At 46.3% G+C, this 27,741-nt stretch overlaps 1 protein-coding gene and 1 long non-coding RNA gene across 3 annotated transcripts in view; one reads left to right on the top strand and one right to left on the bottom strand.

Annotated features, from left to right (window-relative positions):
- Window positions 1–3,709: 3,709 nt before the first annotated feature.
- Window positions 3,710–27,741, top strand: part of LOC135391812 (E3 ubiquitin-protein ligase XIAP-like) — a 41,773-nt gene continuing 17,741 nt past the window's right edge. The window contains exons 1-8 of one of the 2 annotated variants that reach the window (XM_064622284.1): window positions 3,710–3,833; window positions 9,248–9,333; window positions 13,553–13,767; window positions 18,415–18,587; window positions 18,953–19,170; window positions 21,173–21,201; window positions 21,270–21,328; window positions 27,326–27,390. In XM_064622284.1, coding sequence (XP_064478354.1) covers window positions 3,795–3,833; window positions 9,248–9,333; window positions 13,553–13,767; window positions 18,415–18,587; window positions 18,953–19,170; window positions 21,173–21,201; window positions 21,270–21,328; window positions 27,326–27,390 — 884 coding nt within the window. In that variant the 5' untranslated portion in view covers window positions 3,710–3,794. Of the gene's footprint in view, window positions 3,834–9,247; window positions 9,334–13,552; window positions 13,768–18,414; window positions 18,588–18,952; window positions 19,171–21,172; window positions 21,202–21,269; window positions 21,347–27,325; window positions 27,391–27,741 lie in introns of both variants that reach the window. The other variant, XM_064622283.1, reaches the window with a different exon arrangement.
- On the bottom strand, window positions 6,580–8,573 carry LOC135393413 (uncharacterized). The gene is made up of 3 exons (XR_010422621.1): window positions 8,492–8,573; window positions 7,130–7,271; window positions 6,580–7,051 (listed from the first exon to the last, which is right to left on the bottom strand). It is a non-coding gene; the product is annotated as an uncharacterized LOC135393413 (long non-coding RNA).

The following is a 27,741-nucleotide window of genomic DNA, read 5'->3' as shown; positions in this document are numbered from 1 at the left end:
TACCACGAACCGTGAAGGAGTCAATCCACGGCCAACCATAGTGGCGTCCCCCATGTTAATTTTTCGCCTCTAAGTGACGCATTGCTAATTACACGCGATATCCGTTATCAATCCAACGTAGTTAGTTAGTTAGTAAATCAGTAGAATAAAGTAAACCTTGAAGCTTTGAGCTACCCACCATGGGTTCTACCTGCTCCATTGCAAAAGCTGTACAGCTATTACACACTATGATTCAAAATACAGCAATTAAAACAAATCACAGCGAGATCCCTTACATACTCACAGGCACTCAATCGATAGAACGGGGAAATTACAATTACGATAGCACAATGGAGATCTACAGAATACGGTGGCAGCAGTTCACACTAAAATGGAGTTCGCACTTAGTCTTCACACGGTAGTGAGACCAGTCTCACTCAAGAATTACAACAGGTGTCGCGCTTATTAGTCAATTTGCTCTTCTTCTCGTGCAGGAAAGGTGAAACATGGAGGCGAGTCTTATGACACCACAACAGGTTATGAGGTTTCGGCTTTTACAGTCGTCTGCATGGCTCTTTAAAGGGCTTTATTGAAATTCCTCGCGAGAATTATCCGTGACGTGTTAAAATTGCCTCGCAAATTGGAGCGTGTGCAGCTCTCTGTACGGCACCTACTACCCTTTCTTCCTGCACGAGAGAGGTGATGAATCACGCGTATGCAGGACAGAGATGATAGCACTCGGTTAGTTCTCTCCTGGACAGCCCACTCAGATAAGGTGCATGTTTATCTATACGTCGACGCCCTTTAACAAGTACTGCTTGCGACATACTTGTTTGATATCTCCAGCCCTCGTAAAAGCGGGTTACCGAACCAAGTTGCTGTGCTACCGTCGCCTTCGCCTCACTTCCGTTCCCCTGGTGGCGGCGGGGCTGCGCAGCGCCACCAGACGGGAGAGATGGCGATCCGATAACCGCGCGTCGTCTGCTAGCTCCAAATGCGTCGACGGGGCAGCGCTTTCCTCCGAATGCGGAGTGCGAAAGCATGGACCAGTGAATGGTCAGAACACCTCAGTAATAACACATGGGGAACAATCGAGAAAGTGTTGATAAGCTTATCAACACTTTCTAGATTGTTCCTAAGGTGTTGTTCCGCCCTCGGTCATAAACGCGAGCATCAGAGAGGTGGTGAATCAGATAAAATATCACTCGGTTAGTTCTCTCGTGGACAGTCAACTCAGATAAGGTGCATGTTTATCTAAATGTCGACGCGCTTCAAGTACCTTCCCTTCTTCTGATATTGCTATAACCGTGTATTCACACGAGCGCCTTTTCTGACTGCGCAGCGACTGAAGGAGGAGAAGGAGGTAGCAGCATTATCACGCAATCATCCAACCATTCGGGCGCGGGCGGAGCTTATCGCACAGCAGAATCTATGGAGCGCGCACGTTTTTATTGTATTTTTGGCGAGATATCAAGGAGCCTTGTGCAACATCACTGCGCTCAGCAGCTCCGTCCGTCAGAAAGAAGCACACGGATAGTTTGTTCGCGGGGCACAGAATCTGACGACTGACGCGCAGAAGGAGGACGGAGCGAAAAAGAAAGCCACCATCTGTTGCCAATGTTACAAGCTCTATTATTTTTTATCTATTACACCAGGTAGAGCAACATCCGATCTTGTGGAAGCTTGCCGATGAGCAAAACCGAAATGTACCGAGGAAACATGCCATGTGGGAAAAGATCGCTCTTGAAATGGAAAAGAGACACCCGGATGTCGAAGCAACGGTAGATGTGTACATCAAAACACTTTTTGGGTCCCCATATTCACGGCGCAGTCGTTGTATCAGTTGCTGTTAATTAATAATAACGAGTTGGCAGCATTCGCGTTCCAAACCAAAAGGTAGCGGCTCAGGACGCTAGCAGTTTGGTTTAAAAACGAGAAATGTGTGAGCAGTATCGCACGCCGGGTAAGACAAAGGGGTGCACAATTTTATCCCCAAGTCGGCCACTGTGGGGTCACGCATATTCATAGTTGTCTGGCATCATAAATTAACCATGTAATGGTATAATATTTTAGGGCTGTCATTACACAAGCCTACATGGCAGCACCCCGGGGTCATCATCACGTCATGCAGCGCATTCACGGGAGGCCACTGTATGCATACATCGTGTTCTGACAAGCACCAACGAGAACGATCAGTTGTAATAAAGGGAGTCAGTTTTCCGCCGTTTCACTATTCTTACGTGTTTCCCATTCATCGCGGCCACACAGTTTGAGAACTGCCACAGCGCTTTAGAGTAACCCCTGGACAAAGCTATTGTGCTGAAGATGCAACACTTACGTGATGGCGTCTCGCTTTGTCATGACATTATTTCATAATTAGTCACTAGGGGTGCTTCCTATATAACGCGATATGCAAAAAGTGCCAATTCGTGAATTTCGTTTTGTTCCATAATTTTATATGTATGTATGGGACGGTAACGTACCCCCACCAAAAAAAGAGAAAAAGAAAAGAAACAGATCATAAGGGTGGTTTGAGTGGATGTGAACTCTTCCTCGCTATGCCACCGGTATACGCGATGAACGTTTTACTGGGAATGAGTAGTAGACACAAAAACATGGCCTGTCCAACGTCTAAAGCAATGGGGCCAATGAAACGCAGGGATTGGAAGCTACCAAAGCTAGCCGAAAAAAAAAAAAAAAAGCAAGACGGATGGAGGATAGAGGATGAAGGGTGGAGATGCGTTGAGGGTGCATGAGTTCGTCGGGGAGAGCAAAGTATTAGATGGGCCGTTGAGCAAGACCTCCCTTATGCAGAAAGAGGACAAGGTTTCGTGCTTTAGCGGAACGTACAGCAGAGGGACCACCAGAGACACACACACAATTGACACAAAAAGGTGTACGCTCCACTCTGTCCTCCAATCAGAAGTGAGAGCCCTATCATTCACGGCAATGATTGGCGCAGAACCTGCTATGCGGTGAAGCTGTTTTTACTGTGTTCGAAAGGTGCGACCTTTACGCCACAGCCGTCTCTGCTTTACACCACACTCAACATCGTCAGACTGCTGCGGAGTCACGGTAAAAAACGACGTTTTCCAGACGTCCAACGACATGAAAACGACGACGCACAGCTTTCACAGTACTCTCTCCTACACTCTTTCCCGCTCACTCTTATTTACGAACGTTTATGCATTTAGAGGCATGTTTAAGCGCACATAATTCGAACGAACCTGTTGCAGACGGGTTGCGGAAAGACGATCACTGGATAGTATACTGTCCCGCATATTGGCCTCTATACTCTCCTTTTGCGCTTTGCTATGCGGAGCAGAATGTATTTAAAAGTGGCCGCATCGATGCTCAAAACCTTGCGGTAGACAAATGGGTCCTCGTGTCGTAGCTCCCGTAGAAGGGTATTTTTCAGACCGTACTCTTTCCTCAGCAACCATTCATTCGTCCATAGCTTCTTTAACCGCTTCTTTTCGTGGCAGCATTCACTATCGTCAATGAGAAAAGCAAGAGCCACAAATTTTCGCTTTCTTTCGTCCATTGTGTACCAAGCGCCGTGCACATAAAATTAATGCTGCAACGTTCAACCGCAGCGCGAAAGTAATCCCCGGCTTCCCCAGCATCTGAGCCGACAGCACATTGGAACGCTATCTGTGTAGGCGTTCCAAAAGGGCGTAGCCTCAGCGCCTTATCATTTACCCCTCTCGCTCCTTCAGTCGCTGCGCCGTCAGAAAACACGCTCGTGTGAATACACGGTAACGGTTCCTTTCCGCGATCCCGGATTGTTGGCAAAGTGCGGCCCCCGGTGAAATATGGGTACCGAATGCGAGCAACGGTCTCATCCTATAACGGTAAGCTTATGACTCCACGAGAGAACGCTTCTCACAATTTGGTATTGCCCTAAAAATACCGCAAATGGCGCGCAAACCGAGTAAATAAACATTTATCTCCGACATAACTCCCAGTTACGGCCGAAGGTGTCCCCCGGGTTTCTCTTGGGTTAGACGTGAAAATAAAAATACCTGCTGAGACGTTGATTCGTCATCCGACAAATTTTGTTAGCTCCACCTTCACGCTCAGATAACAATGCGCCATCTTAAATTCTCACTACGGCCCTCCTTCCGAAGCGGTTCTCTTAGTCCCAATGTCTCAACAAACTCCCCGCAACCTGTGTGTTGTTAAACTGTTGCCCAATGAAAGAAATAATTTCTGAGCCATGCGAGGGCTAGGAGATGTAGCGAAAGGCTTGCTTTGCTTTATATTAAGCTTCATTAAGACTGTAAGAATGGTGTCATGTTAACGGAAGGTTATGTAGGGTGTCACAGCTAAGTGGGAACAGCTTTTTTAAAAATATACAGGGTGGTGCACGAACCATGATAGAAATTCGCAGTAAAAAACGTAGAGAAACTGGAGAGACATGCGGTCAAGGCTCCGCTCAGAAGGCAGAAGGCCGGAGGACCTTCCATACCCCATATAAAAAAGCAAGCAAGCAATGTATTTTTTTCTGCCAATAACGTTTGCCACATATTGGTGACATTTTTATTTCATTTCAATTGACGGAAAGTTAATTTCTTGAATTGAGCTTCGAAATTTCCCAAGGCAACCTAGCGTTTTCTTTGCGGAAATGGGTTCCCCGTGGTCATTTTACTCAGTATAGCACATAATCCCACTCGTAATCCAATGGCAATTGCCGAAATCGATTCGCCGAAAATGAGCCTTTGCCTCCACTTCTCTTTCTTCTTCTTCTTTTTTTTTTTTTTTTTTTTGACGGCTCGTAGTTTCAGCGCGTGTGTCTTGTGGTTCTGTGTGAAATGTGGTATATTACTTTCGTCAATTTCTAAAGCTTGAATTCGGCACATATGCTGGCAACGGAGTTAGCAGTCACTCGTCAGTAAAATTACTAAAAGTACAGAATTTTTACAGCGCATTTTTGCTTGGAAATGTGCATGTGAACCTCACGTTGTTGGGAACATGCGCATATGAACCTAACGGTAATGGGGTTGACTTATAGCATGCAGTTTTGCGTTGTTCACGACAATAGTATTTATGAAATGAATAGTCATATAAGCATGTACAGAAAAAAAATGATGTCAACTATGTCGTTCATGCAAGCACATTGAATGTTTTGAATGACATTGAATGCCTTACCAGAATTAGTCGTGAAGGAAGGTAGAAAGGCGAAAAAAAAAAGGCATACTAATATGTGTGATAGCAATGAAGTAAATCGGACGAAATGCAACACAGGAAGGAGTGCCGTACGCTTATAAAGGTCGCAAAACGCTCGGCATGCATGATCGTGTATACGTACCCGCTGCCACATCTGAAAATTTTCTAGCACCTCATAAATTTCAGAAAACAGAAACAGAACAAAACAGAAATAACACGGTATTACATATGACCAGGAAGTATTAGCGATCAATAGTTAAATCAAGTGGAAGGCGCATTCTTTCTGCGTAAATGTTTACGATGTACCGGTTATTCCATATCCGTTTAGTCGAAAAGAAACGAACATCGAAATACCCCTGTTCTGATGTTTTTCTGTTTGCTACACAGAAAATTCCAGTTGCGGAGACTTTACGGATTTTTGCGCACCGTGCTTTGATCCCCTGAACTGCCATCTCCATCGTCACCTTTCATACTGTGCAGTTAGCACTGGGGAAACGCCCAGTCTGTTTGCCGGCATAAGCCTAATCTCACCATCGTCTCCTTATGTGCGTGCGTGTGATTGCCAGCTTTGGCAGCGTTGCCAGTGTTGTGTTTGTGGTTACCAGCTTTGGTTGCCTTCAGTTTGGTTGCCAGCGTGAGCAATCCAGAAAGCAACGCAACTCCAACAGCATTAATAAGTGTAAACCGATCGAAAAAACCCTGACACTGAAGTAGAAACACATAAAGTCTCACAGCCAGGTCTCTGGGCTCGTTATGGAGATCAGATATCACCAGCTCGCCTGCTTTCTGGCCGCTCTGGCCGCGTTTCTCTTTTGGTATGTCCCAGGTAGCATACGAATATTGACCTAATGTTGGACCAATATTGGCTGCCAGGTTGACCAATACTGGTCCCATTTGGGCTGCCAATATTGGTCCAACACAAAAAGCACAACCAAGCTCCCTAACTGGACAAATATTGGCAAGCCCATATTGCGCCAAGTTTTTCGTGATAACGCCAACGATGAGTCCCGCAGCACTATCCGGTATAGTGCTTTCACACGACGCGAACGAAAATGCAGAACCGCTAAAGCAGCGCAGCGGTGAGGAGGGAGAGAACAGACGAGAATGAGAAACGCATCGCCAGCGTCCAAGCGTCACACGTCACTCAGGAAGACAAAAAAAAAAAAAAAGAAGAAGAAGAAGAAGAAAAACTAACGAAAAAAGCTACTCAATCATCGTCCAACGATTGACCCGACGCTAGGAGTCACGTGATTTTTTCCCCAACACTAGGATTATACTACACGTTCCTTTATTGGGATTGCAGTAGTATATATGACCCAAAAACTTGCAGCCCGCTCCTAGAGTACAACGGAGCGAAACACTTTCGTGACGTTGAAGGACATACACCTCAACAACTCGCACTGCCTCTGCAGTAACTTCAATGGCCTGGCTTTAAAGAACAGACGTCCGTTTCTATCAAACACTGTGTTTTTTACTTGACCTGTCGCTTCTGTTGTCATTAGAGAAACCAGCGGCATTATCGCTCCAATGAAACGATCGATCCGAGTGTCGGGCATGCGCTTTAGTTTTAGGAAAACCCTGGCAAAACGGGTCCCATATTGAAGCCATGTCCCCACTGGTCTTGTAATGGAAGAGTAAACCTCCGAAGACACAGAAATAAAAGTGCACGCACGTGTTCAACATAATGTTGAAATCTGAAGTATCAGGCAGCTATAGCTACAGCTCGCGTCGTCTGCTTTGGTAGGCGCCGTGCTATCGGGGGGGGGGGGGGGGGGGTCACGTGAGCGGTCACGAGGTAGATAGGAGCATCCCAGAATGCAACACGAAGGCGGCTACGCTCGTCCCGATTGAAAACGGTCCACTCCTGTGTTTCCTTTCTCCATGGTATGCCGAAATTCCCTCTCTGGAAAAACGAGAAAACGCCATTCTATAACCGGCCAATGATCGCACGCCTTTGAGAAAAGGAATGCCGCTGCCTTACGGGTTTCCCATGGAGTTACGAGGCGACTGGACGGCGCCTTTCCTCCTCTGCGCACCGCCCTCTCACTCCTTCGCTTATGGAGAGATGTCACGCCGCTGGAGCTCCTGCAGCCACGGAGGCAGCGCTGATCTTCAAGGGGATACTAAAATGCAAAAACATCTTGCTCTCAAACGAAAGTCCGTGTTTCAAGTAATACGGTTCAAACAAAATTAGTTCACAAAACGCCACCGTTCAGAAGAAGAACGCAATGAATACAGAGCCGTTCTTGGGCGGCTACGAATGGGATGCCGAGGAGGCAAAGGTTTGCGGCATCCAGGCAGCAGGAGAAGCGCGCGCATGCCTATCGTGGACGTGTGGATTCGGAACGGATCCGGTCGTAGTGTTCTGTATATGCACGGCATGATGCGCACTGCTTCATTTTTCAATACCGGTTCACTGAACTGTAGCCCACAGCACAGTTTCACACACACAGCGAATGTTTCACTGACAACATTTATCTTCAAGTCCTTCGGACAGCGACGCCAGTCCGCTTCGCAACGCGCACTATGTTGTTCAGCGGGAATGATCCATGGCGTGGCACGCGCGTGCACGCGCAGGGTGGACTGAAAGCGCCGATGCACGAGCTTTAGCGTCGTTCAATGCTTAGCGCCGAAGCAAGAAAGAGTCCGGTATAATTTTGATTACAGCTTCGTAACGGAATCAAAGTGAATTATGATAACAAGTATGAAATTAACATAGCGTTCAACGAAATTTGAAGTGAACATGTTTCTGCATTTTAGGGCTCCTTTAAAATTGGTTTAGTTAATATCTACGCACTTTTGGAACGAAAAAAATAGCCAGGTAGATTGTCGGCCGATGCCGAACACAGTGATATCGGTCTCATAGATAGGTTTCCGGATGCGACTGTCCCTTTAAGAAGCGCGTCTTTTGTACTTTTCCAACTTTCGGTGGTGGTTTGCAGTTGATGGCTATGAGCACGTTGCCCCTCTTGCCCACTGGAACGAAATGCTCAAAATTACTAAATATTTTCGGTGCATATGAGTATTTGCTAGTTATGGGGATCAACCGTTAATCGCGACAGCAACTATATATAGTCATGATGATGTGCTGGTATATTTTGCCGCTTAGGCGGCACACTATCTCGTTGCTTGAGGGGGAGAATATGGTGAAGTATGATGAATGTTGAGAGGTCACGCAGGAGCCCTGTTGCTGCTATGAAGGTAACGAATGCTTGAAGAACTCGTAGCTGATGGGCTAGGATGGTCGGAGGCCCAATCAATTGAGGAAGGGCAAGTGAGGGTGTCGCAGTGTGTTCAAGTTGACGATCGAGGACGCGTTAATCGCAATAGTGGCAGTACCCACCCGAAAAGCCAGAGGTGCTGTTGAAAGCAGACTTGATCGCTTGCTCCAAGATGTCTGCGTCAGAGCGCATCAAACGTGGAATATAGTTCATTGCTCAACTTATAACATCACATTGTCATACTTCTTGGTGGTCGCTGAGCTGCAAGTGATGTGTCAGCATTGATTTCTTCATGCAGCGTATGCAAGCCCAATCCAGCTTCATTTCCGCCTGCATCTCGCACATGTGGTAATCTGCAAAAGGGGCTAATTATCAATACTATTACCATGGTAATCGTGGCTATATCTATCTTCTATCTATCTATCAACTATCTTTAACAGTCATGTCGAAGAGTAAGAAAAGGACCGGCTTAGGAAAATCCCGTTGCCAGCACAGGATCTGAATGCTTCCTTACTTGACGAGATCGTGTTCCCTAATTTGTTCGGTCTTACCCGGTGTATGTGCTTCACACATTCCCACATATGTGCTTCACACATTCCCAGCGACTTCCAAGGGTGCATCATCTAAAGCGACAAACCAACCACTATCTCACTCATCTCACTTCACAAGTTCATTTTTAAGAGTGTAGGACTAGAACCCACATCTTCTGGATTAGCGCTCCAGGGCTCTTACCAATTGAGCTAAGCCTTGTATGTATTTGTCCTTTCTATGTGTTCCAGCCTCAGAACATCAATTGCCTTCAATAATGTGCTAATAACTTTCTACCAGAGACCTAGGAGCACGTTGCACACATTCTACATTGATTTATTTCTTTTCAGTTCGAGGGAGAGAACGACATATGGTATGGAAATGAAGCGGATAGATGGGACGAAGAGCCTGAGTGTTGCCGTTTGTCTTTATCCCCGTAAGTGCGAGAATAATCACAATGTCATGCGCTCCCGCCTGTGTACACACTGGCCCTGCTATGAAAACATAATTACCCAGGGACGTCGCAGAAAGAGAAAGTGATATTCTCTCTACTGATGCAACAAGGCGTAACATAATGGCAATGCTGTTGATATATTGGACATATTACAAATTTGATGATTTCAAATTCTGATAACGCTTAACTGAGCACAGACGCCCGCTGACTTCGGTCCTTCCTGACATGACTAGGGAATCACAAATGAACACAGAATGAACACATAGTGAACACGGTGTTCCAAATAGATCGTCCCTGAGCAGCCACTGAAACGAAACATCCACAGCTACACAGATTGGTAGTTGCTCTTCGCTTTTGTTGTGCAGCAACCATCGGACTTCGATCGTTATTGTGAAGGGGCTCGTTATTTTATTCCCCATATCCCCACCAGCAATGGGGTAGAGTATCGTCTATGGTGATGAGCCTCCCCACTGTCCTAACTCAAAATAAAGTTGTTTGTTTGTTTGTTGTGCAGCAACATGCGTAGTGCGTCCTCAACAGTTCTTTTTTGTTGATAGGGCCGCAAAGAAGAAAGACGTCGTCTTGCTCATGTCGTCTGCTTCAGCAATGATCATTGCTGGGACCCTTGCACGTTCCTCTTGTCGCTGCGCCTTGGCATGTTTTCTTTCGCGCTGGAAATTCTGTTGTTTATCAAGAGGTGATTTTTTTAGACGACCATCACTTGTTGTAAACCGCAGGACACACACATAAATGGGATGATGATGTGGTGGGTCATTCTCCGCCGTTATGGCGGTACACTGCCCCATTGCGCTTGTGGGAGGGATGAGAAAGTGGTGATGATGGAAAGGTGTCCTATTAGAGTTCGTCCATTAGTGCAGTGCTGGAGAAAAACTCAGCAACAGCTCTTAGGCCTTGCATCAGATGTGAGGGGTTCGACCATGGACCGAGAATTTTGGCTAAGTCGAACTGGTGTTGATCGACGCGTTGGAGAGTAGTTTCCATGAGGGTGCGCTCTCTCCGCAGACCGGGGGACGTGATGGATGTCACAGCGCAGATCACACGTGGAACAGAGGCTGGACGCGCCGACACCAAGGAGGTGTTAGGAAGCCGGTGTAAAAACCACATTAAGTCTCACGCGGTGGAAGATAGTGGTAAAGGAACACGGCATTCGGCGAGGGACAGTAAGGCACAATGTGGGGTCAACGGCGTAAAGCAGAGAGTGGGTGGTGATGTCACGTTGTCATTCAGACTTCATCATGGGGCCAGTGAGGCTTGAGACGAAAACGCAGAAGTCATAAGCTGCGCTATGCTATTTCGCTCACTTGCCTCTGAGCTGCCTCCAACATCACCATACGCACACGTAGAAAAAGAGGACGCAATAAGGAGACTTGTCTACACTCTTAGGCATGTGACACTTAATAAGAGGCATTTTTTTGAAAAAAATATTATTATTAAATTATTATTATTATAATAATTAAATAATAATTATTAAATATTTTGTAACACATGGCAGAGGCAACATGACTGAGCCTCAGGACAGCGACAAGACAAGACGGATAGAGAACACACACGAAGGATTCAATATTGCGTCTGCTGTGTCTTCTCCGGTCCGTATAGACTCGTCGGTGTCGTCCGGCTCAAGGCCATGCTGTCTCTGTCTTGATAAGAAAAGGGTAAGTGCAATAAGTAAAACTATGCAACTACAAATTCAGGGGCGAATACAGACGCGCATTTTGAAAGCGTACAGCTAGGATGAAGGTAGGTAAAACCCTTTTATTTCGCGAGCTTTTAATTTTCGCGAATTTCACGAATACAGAAAATTCGAGATCTCTAAGGACACGCTAATAGTTCAAAACAGAGAAGGAGAAGCTCGAGGAGCTCGCGAAATTTAGTCGCCGCGTATATATCCATGTTACTCGAGTCGCGAAAATTTAGGGCCGCGAAATCGAAGTGTTTTACCATACAAGGACCATTCTTCCTGATGTGGAAAGCCTGAGCGTGGGTAACCATTAGAGAGACAGGACAAACACACCACTGCTGTGTTTTCTTTTGTTCCCCTCCCCCTTTTTTTTTGGAATAGCAAGCCGACGTCCGTCTGGCAGACCTGTCCTTTTCCTTTTTTCTTAGTAAACATATCCCCACCCCCTTCCTCATGGCTCATCCCTGTATGAACATTTACTTCTTTTCGGTACCACCTCTAAAGAATAAACATAAATACTAACTTACCTTGAACGTGTCAACAACATACTTGACGCAACTGACGCGACCAGCACAAATGTAATTGCGCTACATTTTTTCAATGACAGCCGGCACGGCACGCCTTTCTTCTTCGTCTTCGTCGATGTTCACTGAGGGATCTCCTGAACATCAAATTCCGTAAATTCCGTCAACAATACTACGGTGCATTTGATTTTACCACTCGCAAGCGTAGACAAACAGTTAACGGCGCGTCCTCGCGTTCTGGGGTTATGGCCGTTATGGTGGTTATCGCTTATCAACTGACAGACGAGAGAGAGACGGTTAGCGACGCATGGAAGAGCGAGAGTAAGCACACACACACACACACACACACACACACACACACACACACACACAAAAGATAGGGACGTTTTGGCTTACCTGGCACAAATAGGCGGCACATGGATTTCGGTGGACAACTCTCCTCTGATGAAGCGTTATACCTCGATTTGTGCCGCGTATAAGGAGTAAAATGATACATACAGCCTCGTATCGCCTACAAATTGACGGGAAAAACGCTTGAAATATACATTTTTCCACCGTAAGTGGCACAGAAAGCGCATTTGGATTTTATGGATCGGATTTATTATATCCAAAGTGTACGACCGATTGACATCGCGAAGCAAGATGACGGCTGCTTGCATAAGCTGTGCCAATTTAGTTACAGTGCATGTTACAGTGGGATTGCCAGATGTTTACGGGTTCGAACAATGTGTATCGTCTGCGGGAAGTTGTTGGATGTAACGACGTATTGAGAAGGGCATTTCACACGCTACAACGTCCAATCTTGCCCAAATCTTCCCGTGCTGCTTGGCATTTGGTACAAGTACCCAATATGGATTCGTCCCATTTTCCCCATGTTCAGCAAATGTGGGGCGCACATGGCAATATGGGATCCATATTTCCCATATTGTCCCTCTTTTGGCTCAAACTTCGTCATATGTGCCCATATTGCCAAGTTTGAGCCAATATGGGGAAAGTCATGGCAAAACGGGCCTCATATTAGACACGTGACGCCATGATGCTCAGCCAATATGGGTTCAACATTGTGTGCTGTCCGGGATATTATTTGTCCTACGGCAGTATGTAGATCATATTTCTAACTTTTATCCAATGTTATTTTGTCGACGGCTATATGTACCTATATTGCCCAGTTGCATCCAATAATATTTGGTCAACGGCTATATGTACACTTGTTGCCCAGTTGCATCCAACATTATTTGATCGACGGATGCACGTAAGCAATATTAGAAGTTTCAGCCCATATTCGTTGGTCGACGGTTGTATGTAGACCATGTTGTTCAGTTGCATCCAATGTTATTTGGTCGACGGATATACGTAAACATTATTAGCAGTTTTCAGCCAATAGTGGTTGATCGGTGGCTATATACCATATTGCCCAGTTTCATCCAATATTGTTCGGTCGGCAGCAATATGTTGACCATATTTCCATCTTTCCAACCGCAAGCGTCATATTCGTTCATGTCTGATCTTCGCATCCCACCTCTCTCATCCCGCCGCAAAATAACTCGTCTCTGCTGTGTTAAGAAAATTTACCATAATGATATCATCGCACGAAAGTTATATCTACTTCTTCCTCCTGGATACGTGTGTATTTATTAATCATCGTCACTATGGGATGCAAATATTAATCGCTGCGTAACTCAAACCTTCTGGAAGTAATTTTTCCCTCGTCACTTGACTGGAATCGCCTTTCCGACTCACTTATACCACTTTGAAACATTAAACTGTTTAAAAATCCACTACGAACTACACCTCAATGCAGTTGAGTAATCTGTGTTCGTATGATTGAAATGTATCGCAGTAGCGCGAATATTGTACACCATTCAATGACTTTTCATTCCTTGTTCCCCACTTCCATCTGTAATAACTCATTGTGTTGTTGCCCTGAAAGTAAAATACGCAAATAAATGTCCCTAACATGTAAGATTTTCCTTTCCAGTTTGAAGATCCCGCATGCAGTTGTCGAGACTGGTACTGGGTCCACCCCGAGTCAGGTTGGAGTTCGTAGCGACTTGGATTCATTCCTAAAGGAATACCCACCGCGGCACCGCAAAGTGAGCACTTATATTGCACGCTTCAAGAGCTTCGCAAACGCACAAGACATTTCTAAAGGAAAATGGGGCACACTGGCTCACAATGGATTCTGCTATACAGGTAAGCTATGCTGTCATCTCACAAGAGATGAGAGATGCCAGGCCTGATGTTAGAGTCAGATAAGTTTCCACATTAGTGCTTTGGAGTTTTCCAGGTGTCAACTACCCCATTTGCGGTAAAACTTTGAATGCACCATCGATGTCTTCTAATGTCGTTATAGTTTCTGGTGTCTACCAGTTTGCTCCGGACGTTGTAGCATGATACCCTGTATCCCAATGATCATTGGTGCTTGTTTAGTTTTTTTTTTTACCTTCGTCTTTCTCTTGATCGGCGTATCACAGCCAGCGGAGTACAGCTCAATCGTTTCTAAAATGCCTTGTTATGTACCTCATTTAATTGAATTTGTATTTGTATTTTATTGTTGGTGTTACAGAATTGGCCGGGTGCCGAATTCAATGTATGCATATTTTTTATTTACATGTCAATTTATCGACTTAATTCTCATATCTCACATCTAGTGATACGTGTGTAATGTGGTAGCATCCTGCTCTCCAGCGGTGAATCACACCATGTCGTAGTCACGATGTATTTGTTCTTGATGGTTTGATTTGATTTGTAAAAGAAAAAAAAATGGAGATGGCAGTCCCAAGCCACTCGGGACTGGCTGCACCACGACGCGTTATTCAGGTGAATACAGGTTCACAAGTTCCATGTATAATTTAACGTCGTTTACATGCTTGTCATAATTTGAGGCGTTTTATACAGTCGACCCCCGTTTATCCGGATTTCATTTATCCGGATCCCGCGGTATCCGGACAAAAGGCACGGGAACGGATTTTCCTCCATGTATTTTGTTCTCGTTTATCCGGACTTCAGCTTCAGGACTCGGACAAGAATTCGAGGGAACGAAAGTCGAAAATTCTTGTAATCCAGCTTCAGTTATCCGGACTACCGTGAGTGAGAGGAGACGCTGACCCCGCTTCGTCACCCTTTTCGCTGTGTTGGGGTTATTCCCGTCACACGTCTGGGACCTACATTCCTCCGTAGGGGAGACAACCGTGCACGATGACCCCCTTTTCTATTTGTGTGCGTTGGGTCACGTTGACCAGTCGAGTCATTTGGAAATATCTCGAGAAACTGTCCGGTTCTAGAGGGGAAAACTCCAACCCGAGGGCCTGCTGCGATCCCTGATGCAGAGGCTCACTGCGACTGCCGTAGATGATGCTGCAGTTTCTGACCACGATGACGTTGATAAGGATGATGACGCGTGTGCAGCTATGACTGATGACGGTGTGATTGCTGCTGTTGCCTCCGATGATGTGCAGCAAGACGGTGCCGATGACGCCAGTGAGAAACCAGGCTCCGACATTGACACGTTGCGTCCGCACTGACATTCTTCGAGCAGCGTCGTAAACGACGCACGAGAGACGTAAAGAGGCAAGGGAAACCGCCTGGCATTTCAAATAAAAGCGTTGGGTCAACACCATACAGAAGCGACCACCGGGTGATGTCATGACACCATTCCTGATGGGCCCAAGGCGACGTCAACGCGGACAAGAGGGAGCGCCTATCCCCATTCGAAAGTATGATGGGGACTGCTGAGCGGCGATAGTGAGCCGCAGCACCTGCCCGATCCGCTACTTCATTGCCTCTTATTCCAATGTGGCTAGGGACCCATTGCAGGGTGAGTTGATGACCCCTGTCTTCTAAAACCTTGAGCGTCGTCAGGATGTTCACTACCACCGGAGCCAAGGAGCCACGGATGCCCATGTTGTCTATGCACTGCAGCGCTGCCCGCGAATCTGTGTAAACCACCCAGAGGCGGGAGTGGTCATCCAAAATAGACTTCAGGAATAGCAGGATGGCATACTACTCCGCAGAGGTGGCCGAGGTGCGGTGCGATAGGCGGAACCTACATGAAATTGACTCCTCTGGAATTACAAATGCCGCAGCTGTGCCGCTAGTCGTGGAGGAACCGTCCGTATATACGGCGGTTTGGTTTCCATATGCAGCGTCCATCCACTCCAGAGTAGCGCTGCTTGAGGACTGGAGCAGGGGTTTGGCTCTTCGGCCCCTTGATCCCCGGGAGGTGAGACGAGATGGATGGTTTCGGCAGTGTCCATTGTGCTACTCAAGAAGCGGTTGGGGCGACAGTGAAGGCAGGTATATGGTCCGTTAGTTCTTGCGCGCACTGCGCGATTTTGCTGGGGTTCCGCTTACGAACCTTCTGTACCAGTGGGTGACGGCGATGGTGAGCGCGCAATCGCAAATAGTGGCGGAAAGTTTCTCTCCGGATGACGCCAATTGGGAGTTCCCTGGCTTCGGCTACCACCATCCTCGTCTCAGCGCAACGCGGAACGCCAAGACAGGTCCGCAAGCTGCGCGCCAAGATGCAACGGAGCTTGTGTTCGGACGTCCGTGATAGTCCGTGCAACACAGGAAGGCTGTAGACTACTGAACCACGAACAAGCGGTTTGTGGAGCGCAAGAAGGTCCTGCTCAGTACATCCCCAGCGCAAGCCGGCAAAATGCCGTATCACATTTCCCCAACGTTGCGCCTTTGAAGTGAGCCGATGTGTCCTTGGAACCGGCGCATCTCTTTCTGGGTAAACGGAAGGGTAGCACTTTTCTCAGTGGAGATGTCCATCCCTGCATTCAAGAAGTAGGCATGTATGGCATCAAGTGACCTCTGGAGCTGACGCTGAATTGCAAGGCGGGACTTGCCAATAGTCCAGACGCAGATATCATCAGCATAGATGAACAGATGCACCCTCCGAGGAAGGCACCCCTTGAGGCCCATCAAGACAATGTTGAATAACAGGGGGCTAAGGACACTTCCCTGTGGAACTCCCTGTGGCACAGTGATCTTTTCCGTGTCCCCCTCGCCTGTAGTAACGAAAATCGTCCGTCGACGGAGGAAGTCGGAGAGCCACGTCAGCGCCCCATGAGGCACCTGGGCCCGCAACAACCCATGAATAACACAAGGATGGCTTACGGAATCGTACGCCCGTTTGATGTCCAGGAAGACAGTCATCGCTATTTTTCTTCTCGCCTTCGCTTCTTCGACCGAAGAGACTAAATCGAGCACCGAATCCATGGAGTTATGGTGCCTGCGGAAACCCGCCATTTCCTGAGGAAAAACAGATCTTCGCTCCAGCCACCACTCAAACCTGTGCAGTATCATGCGTTCAAGGACCTTGCCTAAGCAGCTGGTGAGGGTCACGGGTCGGAAAGACGCCAGATCAGAGGGTTGTTTCCCCGGTTTCAGGATGGGGACTACACGTGCCACCTTTCACGCACCAGGGACCTGCCCATCCCTCCATGACGTGTTATAAACCTCTAAGAGCGCCAAAAGGGGATGCGTCGTCCAAATTGCGGAGCGGCACGTAGGTGACCTTGTCTAGACCCGGCGACGCCTTCTTGTGGGAGAGTGCCAGCGCAGCCTTGAGCTCGGCAAACGTGAGGTCTGCGTCCATGTCAGGGTCAGACACTGACGGGGCTTGACTAATAGCATACTGCAGCTCCAATGCATGGCTCCGAAAGGCTGCAAATTTAGCTGCCTCGGATCTTGCTGCCAGAATTTTGCAGCAGTCGTGGGCAACTTCCTTCTCAGGCCTAGATACTGAGAGTGCCAGAGATCTGAGGGGGTTCCTCGAGGGAGGAGCTTCGCGGAGACTCCGCGCAATCCGCCAGACCTTCGCAGGGCTTGAAAACGGAGTCAGAGACGCGCAAAACTGACGCCATCTTTCTTTGTCAACAGCCTTCAAGGCTTTCTGTACCGATGCATTCGCACGACGCGCGACCTGTGTATCTGCAAGTTGGCAGCCGGATCGCCGAGCCTTCCGCTCTGCCCGTCTCCAAATGGCACGCAAACGCTCCACCTCCGGATCCGTACCTGCGTTGCCAGCGCTGATCTTTGCAGTCGTGGTGGAAGACGTAAGAGATTTCACAATATGGCCGGTAAATTCGCCTGCGGTCATTCCCACGCGCACGTCCTTTTTGCACAATTCACGAAAGGACTGCCAATTTGTAAGCCGTAATGGTTCTGCGGCCTGCACCGGATGCGTACTTGGAGTAGGAGACAAATATAGGAACGTAGTCACTACCTCTTCCGCCCAGGTCCGTGGACCAGGTCAGGTACGGAAAAACGTCCCTCGAACAAAGCGAAATGTCTAATACGTCTGTTGAGTAGCCCCGGCGGAGGAATGTTGGAGACCCGTCATTTAAGACAGAAAGATCCAGGTCTTCAATGATATCGCACCACAGGGACCCCTTGCTGTACGTCTGCGACTCCCCCACAAGGGGTGATGAGCGTTGATATCCCCAACAACAAGGAAGGGACCACCCACCCCTGCCAGGGCTAGTGTTAGGTCATGGGCTGTCGCCTGGACTGACGGCGGCACGTACACGCTGAGAACAGCCAGTGAAAATTTCCGAAGAAGAGTCTTGAAGTGGACACATTCGAATCGGTCAACCTTTACAGACTAGAAGGCATTCATTGGGATTTGTCAGTAGGGTCAACGTGCAATTTCCTTTTGCGCTGCATTTAGACATCAATGTGATATATTCTCTAGAGTATCACACAGTCACACAGTCCGTCCCAATCCCCTCCGTGTCTCTGGTTCCTCCTTCTTCAATCACACAGTTGTTCAAATGGTATTCTTGGCTTTCAGCGGGTGTCATGTTTCTATATATCTAAATTTTTCAGGAGACATAATCGCTTGTTTTCACTGTGGAGGTTTACACGCTGGCTGGAGAGACGATGATGATCCAGTTGTTGAACACAGTCGCTGGTTTCCAGAATGCGCCTTCATGCGTTTTCATGTGGGTGATGATGTCGTAAATTACATCGTCAGTGAACATCACTACCATTTGAAAGAGGTAATGCACTTTTCGTGTGTGTTTTAGTTTACGACGGTAAATAAACAACCTGGGTGTTCACTAGGGCGACACTGGCGTCAGCCTGTTTGCTTTTGCTAATTTTCAATGTGTTCTATAAATACTATATAATCCAAAGTACGTATATCGAAATGAGAGGCTTTTGCTTTCTTCTTGTGATGTGATGTAATAAAGAAAAAAAATGGGGATGTGAGTTTCGACGAAGTCGAACTGGCGACCACAGTACACTTACACAAACAGCATCATCTATTCGCTTTCTTCTTGTTTCAGTGTACCTGACTTCTTACATGTAATTAAACATTTGAAGTGTGTTATACTTGTAATTTTCCAAACATCTTATTCCATAGCTTAGAGAACGTGGACGAAGGGAAGCGAAAGTTGCCGACAAAGAGATGGTAGAGGACCTCTTGGATGGAGAAGACATTCGTTTCTACGAGATTGTTGGCATTACTCTGGAAGTGCTGTACCTCGCAGCAAGCTCGCTAAAACATGGGGCTACCAATGATGACTTAGCGGACAGCATAGAGAAGTTGTGCAGTTTGAAGCTGGAGACTGATTGGAGAAAGTAAGTGTTATTCAGCTGACGCTGTTTTTAGGTCAGCTCATAGACAGAACACCGCAGAAGAGCTTTGGCTTGCGCATCCTCTCCGGGTTCTGGCATTCCTTTCGTTGAAGTAACCATTTATTTACTTTAGATCGTTTTTATTTATTACGTATTGAATTTATTATTATTATTATTATTATTATTATTATTATTATATTGATCGTGATTATTTTACAGTTATGCGCATTGTATAGTTTAATGTTGAAAGGCGGAAGTTTATCCAGAGCTGCGAAGTTTACCTATAGGGTAGAACTTCGCCCGCGGCTAAAGCTGCGTAGCTGTCCACCAGTCGGGTGATTGAAGAATTGCACCTGCGGTTCCCGTTCCCTTCCCGTGTTTCGAGTAGTTGCGATCTCGATAAACTGATATCGAGGTTCCCAAGTAATTCACCTTGGTAGATGAAGTTCTTTTGCTGCCGTTCTTTATAGTCTGTGCGAAGGCGAAAATAAGACTGGCTGTCCTGCAGTAACGAGGGATGATTTCCGCTTTTCTTTTGCTTTGGCGCGTCCAGCAGCCGTCGGCTGTAGACAGTCGTTTACATATACATAAAAAATAGTTTCATGTCTAATGTGGGGACCAACTACACAGGAAGATGTGAGTAAACTGCGAACCATGCAAAATGAGATGTTGCGTTCAGTTGGGGATATAGGTTAAAAGGATTTCTTCGGAGAAATTTTTCGGCGGTACCACATATTGAATGTTTTGATTTCTATGACTTTAGGTTATTTGGTCTTTAAAACATATTGAGTAAGAGCAGTTGTAATATCAATAGGTGTCGAAATCTTTTGACATGTCGGCGTCATTTGTGGAGAATTCCCAGGGTATGTTCCAACTACGGCAAGCAATGTTTGATTGTCTGATTGATTGGTAAAAGAACAAAATGGAGATGTTAGCGCCAAACTACTTGGGAGTGGCTACTGCAGGACGCATTATTTAGGGCTTATTACATGTAAAAGAAGTGAAAGGAAAGGAGGGTGGGGAAAAATATATACACTTTGTGAGGCACACATGCTCAGACGCGAGGGGGAAAAACTCAATCAAGTGCGAAAGCGCAAAAAACTCAATGCTAAAAACACACACACACACACAAGGAGCGTCACAAACACTATTTGGATTATATACTACCTAATTTATTGAATAGACTAATCTTGAATAGATTTTCACTATGAAACCTATCAATTCATGAGTTACGCCAAATTATATCTGCGCTGTGAATAAATCTTCTTGAATTCTCACGTGTATAATGAGCATTCTATTTAAACGTTTTTTGATGGCATGTGTTGCCAAGACCTGAGTGTGCATATGGGAGCCCTGACTTGTTAAAGTACGAGACTTTTTTTAGCGCCCTCATCTGTATCTGTATCGATGAAAATAAATTTGAATTCGAATGTGAAAAAACAAAAAAACAAAACAGGAATGTAACGAAAGTGCGCGGTGATATGTAATGCGTATTATGGGCAGTGCTGTGTTGTTGACTTACTAGAGAGTTTTAGCAGACCGTTGGTAACGCGGCTTGCGTCGAACCGTACCAACCGGAACCAACCAGTGGATAAGATTCTGAGTTACGCACAACTGCGATTGGTTCCGATAGGCATGATAACCTTATCCACGGTACACTAAAACTCACTACCGTCTGAGTCACGAAAAAGTGAGCCCCTTAATGTACGGTGTGTGTATGGATGCACATTTCCAGTGTAATACCAGACGCTACTTGCATGTGAGAGCGTTACCCATCCGCAGAGTTCATAGTGCAGAGTGACCTTTCTCAGCTCAGAAGGGAACCGGTTTTCATCAGCGCAGGTTATGCGCATCGCATAGAAACCGAAACTCACGGGCATTATTGCTATTTGAGACGTATCGCGATGGCTCCTTCGCGCTTTCCTGCCGAGAACGAAAGTGTTCCCACAGTGGATCCCACAGGCAAACTGCTGCACGAAACGTGAAACATGTTTCTTTCTTGCAGAATACCCCGCAACGTGCAAGGTTCATATCGTAAGTGAACAGTATTCATTTCATTGGAAAATACAACCATGTTTACAATGCCACATTTCTTCTTGCAGCCCCGCTGCGTGACGTATTTGTCCGAGATTGGAATCCGAAGCAAGACCACCGTGATCAGGTGAATTACCGTGATCAGGTAAATCACGACTTTTCGCATTAAGCCTGGTCCGGACTATTGTATTTCAATAGTCCGTCCTTCAGCGTTTCTGTGTGACGGACGCATTGAAACCCAATAGTGCTGACCAGTAAAGGGACAGTCTGGACCCCATATGAAATACGCCTAATCAGATGATTCCTTATATCTTTCAGAGCCACCTTGCAAAATATTTCGTTTATATTCGGCTCCGAGAATTTGCAATGCAATTTTTAACTTGAACAGTTTGCCCCCGACTGAAAGCCGCACTTGGACAGTCGTGACGCCAGGAGCGTTGTCTTCCGGCCTTGCTCGGGTCCTCTCGGCGGCTGTGTGTTCTATTTGCGTCGCCGTTATTGGTTTCCGTACTTTCAATACGCATGGCATTCCTGCTTTTTATAAATAGTGACCACTTACTGCATATGTGACGGTGTTGTTGAACGATGGAGCTTAGGTGTTCCTTTGTGCATCCTGAGCAGTGGCGTAGCCACGGGGGGGGGGGGGGGGGGGGGGGCTCGAGCCCCCCCCTACCTGCCACGACGGACCCACGCAAATTGCGCAAATTCGAGGAGAAAATAATATATGGGGGGGGGGGACAGTGTGACGATCGCTAAAGTTCTTACAGTTCATGGCGTCTATCTAATCGGCACTCTTGAATGGTTTTCAAAATATGAGCTTTTCAAAATCCTTCCAGCCTCGCGACACCGCCTCATTGGACATCACTGCGTAATCGTATTGTAAACGCCCAAATCAATTACCGCATTTTGCGGTGTGCACAAGTATTGTGTGTTGTCGCACCCAGGATCAGCGGGGGGTGGGGTGAGTTTTCGTATCAAGCCCCCCCTACCTTGGTGGTCTGGCTACGCCACTGATCCTGAGAACAAGAATGAAAACACAACGTGCGTGTCATTTTTCGGGTTTGCGGATATCGAACCCCTAAAACAGTTGGGGGTACCAAGTATTCACTGTCCTGGATAAAAGCTCGGTGCAGTACCAATGTCTTTTGAAAAGACAAGTGTTGTTAAGTTCCAACCCCGTTCTCGTCACAGATTTGGCCTACACAGCATACACATTTGTCAGGCGCGTTTCTCTGAGTTATAGCACCAACACCTGCATAGAAAATGTTACAAGCTACATAGTTAGGAATAACACAAGTCATTAAACAAATCGCCAATCACTACTGCCTCAAGGCTCACCTGAAAATCTCACTTCGCACCTCAAACAACCGCTGAGTGTTGCTGTGTCGTCTTGCACAATTGTGACGTCTAGAACAACAGTGACATCAGGGAGAAACCGAAACCGGATATGGGTTAACCGCAGGATTAAATTCATTTTCTCTAAAACGGGAAGGCTTTCATTCTTTCTATTTCACATGGATGATATTCGTGTGGAGCACAATCGAATGGAGTCGCAATCCGAATACCCTCCGGAGGTCCGGATTGTCGCTTTAAATTGAATTGTGTCGTGTAACGTACAAGCCGAATTCCAACAAGAGCACAAGCCGTACCGTAACGCGTAGGATGACGTAAATATGCCCCATTCTTAGCTAAAGGTCTGTTACACTTCGGCGTCAAATGTGAACGTTTTTAATCGACACAGAAGTTTACAAAAGTATGCTTTCTTTGCTTCTATACCACTATATGTAGCTGTTTGAGATCGTTGGTATAATTAACGAGAATTCTTTAGTTTACTTCTAATTCCAGGTTTTTGGAGTCATGTGAGACAGTAGAACTGGAGGCAGCGATTATTCAAAGCACCCTATCAAAAGAAAAAAAAAAAAAAAAAGATGAAAATCCGAGACGGGCGAATACAGGCAAATCGGTCCTCGCTAAATTTTCGTCTATCCCATTACTTTTCTTACTAAATTTTCCTCTTCGAATGAGCCAAAATCGAAATAAGCACGTCTTGACCGCTGGAGAACAACGCATATTTTCACTGTCGAAGGGCCACGTGCTTTGGAGTGCTGGAGCTGATTCGCGTAGACGATAGAGTAGTACTAGGAGGTGCCGAACAGAAATCATGGTCAGTTGCGGACGGACCAGATGTTTAAAGAAAACACCTGCGTGGCCACTATGACCCTCGCGCTATACAAATCGTAACCGCTTGTTAAAGTCTGTTAATGTCTGACATTCTACAGGATGAATTTAGCAAGGGTCACACGTTTCGATCGAGTCGTAAAAATAGAATATAACGTCTCTGGCGCTTCAAACTTCGCAGACAGATAACCATTCGTCTGAAAGTTTAACCGCATTTTTTTGAAATACTATGACTTGGTAGAAAAAAGTTAGAAGCAAAGCAAATTCTCAGTCCATGTATTTCCTATGTTCTATACTGCTCACGAACCGCCATTTTTTCCTGTGTCTGCTTCACGTTCACATCACCACGTATAGGTGGCACTGCCTGGAGACGAAGCAAAACCAAAACCTATGGAACAACCAACAATCAGATGGATCAGGTGCAGGGTTACGAGTAAGCGCCACCTATACGTGGTGATGTGAACGTGAAGCAGACAGAGGAAAACGTGGCGTCTTGAGGGCGGTATAGGCCATAGGAAATGCATGGGGTGAGAATATCCTTTACTTCTAACTTTTTCTTTTAAAAAGATATAGCGTTTGAAAATAAATCTGGATAAAACTCCAGGCAAATGACTATGAGTCTGCAAAGTTTGAAGCACTACAAACGTCATTTTCTATTTTTACGACGCGATCAAAATGTGTAACTTTTGCTAAATTCACCCTGTAGATCATAATGCCAAATTTCCAACAAAACATGGGGTGCAACATGTAGTGTTAGGAAGAAGGGCCTGCCACTATGACACGTCCATCAGCCGCACGAACACAGGGATGTGAACACCGCAGTTGCTCGAAGGTGACCAGCCCAACGCAAACAAGTCCCGCTGCAGGATGTTGACGACGAGTTAAAGGGACTATCGCATCCGGGAACGTATGGATAAGACCGATTCGTAATGTTCGTCACCGCTTCACAGTCTACTTGGCCAAATTTCTGTTCCGAAAACAGCTGACTTGTTAAAGAAACGAGTTTTAAACATTCGCACTCCATCTACAGCCAAGCCAGGATGACGCAAGCCGGGCACACAAATGGGAGCGCAGCGCAGGTGATTGTGTGGCAGTGCAGACGAAGTTTGGCACCAAATAGAAACTGCATGTGGTTCGTGCTACGCCCATTCTTCGGCCATCTTTCCGTCCACAATGAAACTTTCGTACGGCGCACTGCTTGAGACTGTAGTCGCGTTCCTTGACGCTCGCCTACAGTTGTTTCCGAGGTCGTCCGCTTCGCATTCGCATCACAATATACTAAGTGAAAACGGCTTGGTAAATACACCGGTTTACCAGCGGGAGTGCTGACTGACGTGTTACGCTCTTGGCTGTATACAAACACGTATAACGCCAACCACAAACAGCAATTGTCTACGGCCTCCAGACGCTGGCCGTCACTCACGCCCGGTGCTCGGACGCCATAGTGTCTCCGCCGCTCCCTGATTGGCCTGACAAGCGCCAAAAGGCGCACACTGATTGGCGTTGTCCAAGCGACGCTTACAGATAGGAAATTCCGGAATGCGCTCCACATCTGTAGTCTCATGTTGACGTGCGCTACATCAAAGTGCAGAGAAACAACTTCCTTAATTCGCGTCGGATTTTCGGCGTCATTATTCGTGATGAACGAATAGTAAACTGTCACTGGTAGTTTCGGAATCGACCGCGACGGATGCGATAGTCCTTTTACCGCACAACCGTATTCCAGCTTTTGCATAAAGCGGGTAGCCAATGAGGAAGCGCGAGAGGGGTAACGTGCGTGCGACTACCAATGGGGGTGGCCGGAGCTGTGATGTCAACGCTTGAGGGGTACGCGTGTTCAAGGGAATATCTTGTCTCACACGACACGTATAAAAAATGCTTCCACCTTCCTTAGTGCCGTGACGTGCAATACAATCTGTACATGACGATACGAGTCACATATCAATCTAAGGAGAAGAGCCTCAGGACGAAAGCCGCCAATATTTCCAACAGACTGTCGACCCAGTACAAAAAACAGTTTCTTTTCGGAATATCGACGCCTCCGGTCCTAAGGCTATTCCATAACATAAATAATGCAGATATTTTGACAAATACAATGACAACAAAAATTACAATTTTTATGATAACATTTCGGAGATTACCATATACTACATAGCATGTGTCACGTTTTTCGTGATCCAAAAGCTCGTAACACATCAACCTTACCTCCTCACTACGCCGTAAAAGGTTAGCACAAACACTGCGAGAAAGACGACTTTTGAGAAAGCATTCCTGATCCATGTCACTCTGAAAAACATAAAATTTCGCTAGCCACTAGCGAATGTGTTACCAGAGGAGGAAAGAAATAATTTTGCATTTTCACCCATTCTTTTTCCCCTGCGAAACGGGAGAGAAGAATTTTCCCTCTTTCACGGAACGTGAGGAGGGAAAGAAGGACCGTACTACTATCCTCGAAACCCGAGGAACAATGACTTTAGATGACTGGCGAGGGCAGCGCTTTTTAAACCTTTAACGCACTTTGGGGGCCTGTGTGTCTGTGTTGTGTCATACTGCTCACGACGCCTGTAGATCCTGCTCGCGACGCTGACCCGCTGCTCAAGATGCTTGTAAAATAGGGAGACTCACAGAAGGGAGGGAACCTATTTTTAGTGACATGAAAACTCAGCCAGTTAGTCAGATTGAGAAGGATTGGAAGTTAAATAACTCAGTGGAAAGTCATTACGCTAACACTGTCTTGGCGCATTATGGCGTAAGTTGCTCATGCGCCATAAAAACACCAATCATCATCATCATCACGCTAACGGTTCCGAAAATATGATACGCTAAGCACCTGATTCCTCTGGAGTGGCTGACATCACGTTCCTGACCTTGGATTGGACAGCTTCCTTTGTAGTATACCTAGCTGTCGTAGGCGCTTTGGATGTGCTACAACTCCGTAATGCTGTTCATTTGCAGCGACGGGGGTTAATCTCGTGAAGAACCTGTCCCGTACGTCGCATCGCCGAAATTCCCTCTCTCTTGGCTAAAGATGAAGATGAAGCAAAATAATAATAATGATAAGCGCATATTCTCCTCCCTATTATCTGTTGTGGATGCATGATAGTGCGTGCCGTAAAGAAAGGAGATTTGTTGGACACTGATTCGCGACCTCTCAACTTCATCACCTTCATCAACTTCATGTGTTCGGAGCTGTTTACGTGGTATGGGAATAGCTAGATTCCATGTTGGTGGGGCCAATTTTCTAAATTTTTTCCTTTCCACTCATTTCTTTTTCTTTTTCACTCACTCACTCACTCACTCACTGACCCACTCAACTCAAGACCAGTGCGCGAACAGTGAACGTGCACACTCAAGCCAGTATAAGATTTTATGCATAATGCAGATATTTTGACAAATACAATGACAACAAAAATTACAATTTTTATGATAACACTTCGGAGATTGCCATATACTTAGTATGTGTCACGTTTTTCGTGATCGAAAAGCTCGTAACACATCAACCTTACCTCCTCACTACGCCGTAAAAGGGTAGCAAAAACACAGCGAGAAAGACGAATTTTGTGAAAGCATTCCTGATCCATGTCACTCTGAAAAACATCCAATTTCACTAGCCACACTAGCCACTTTTTCACTCACTCAGTCACTGACTCACTCCACTCAAGACCAGTGTGCGAGCAGTGAACATGCACACTCAAGCCAGTATAAGATTTTATGCACTACAACAGCCGCTGGAATTCGCGTTTAGATGTGGCATCTTCCGCGAGCGACGTTGAATGCGGTGTGCCGTATGCTGTTATTTTGGCGCCAGTTAATGACCGCTCAGGTGGGCGAAAGTAGTCCACTGCGGCATCACTCATGACGGTAGTTGCCTCGTGACGTAAAGTCTTGATTATCATTCCCTCTTGAAGAATATCCTTTGTTATTAAATATGAATGTTTTATTGCAGGCTCTGGGAGGTACTGTTAGCAGTCCTAGCATCTTCGAACCTTCACGTCGGTCGAAATATCCTGAGTGAGTGCACAAGAAAACTTGATATTACACAACACTTATCATCTTCATATAAGACGTGGAGTACAAGTATCACGTATAGGATCTTAAGGACTGCTACTTGAACGACGCGGGATCCGTTTTTTAGAATGATGCAAGCACCCATAACATGCAGACTATCGCAGTCCAGGAGTGAGTTGTTCTCTATCATTAGTTCATTCACCTTGCTATTTTTTTACCATGGTAATACTGCATTGGAATTCTTTGGGCAGCTCCCACGAAATTTACGGGTGGACTAAAGAGATAAAAAAAACACACACAATTAATGCCAGGGTATCAGAACAAACCACATCCAAATACAATTAATTACAGTTC

The sequence above is a fragment of the Ornithodoros turicata genome, chromosome 4, assembly GCF_037126465.1.
Source record: "Ornithodoros turicata isolate Travis chromosome 4, ASM3712646v1, whole genome shotgun sequence".
Taxonomy (NCBI): domain Eukaryota; kingdom Metazoa; phylum Arthropoda; class Arachnida; order Ixodida; family Argasidae; genus Ornithodoros; species Ornithodoros turicata.
Note: the sequence above shows the minus strand (reverse complement) of the source record. Positions and strands in the feature narration are given on the sequence as shown.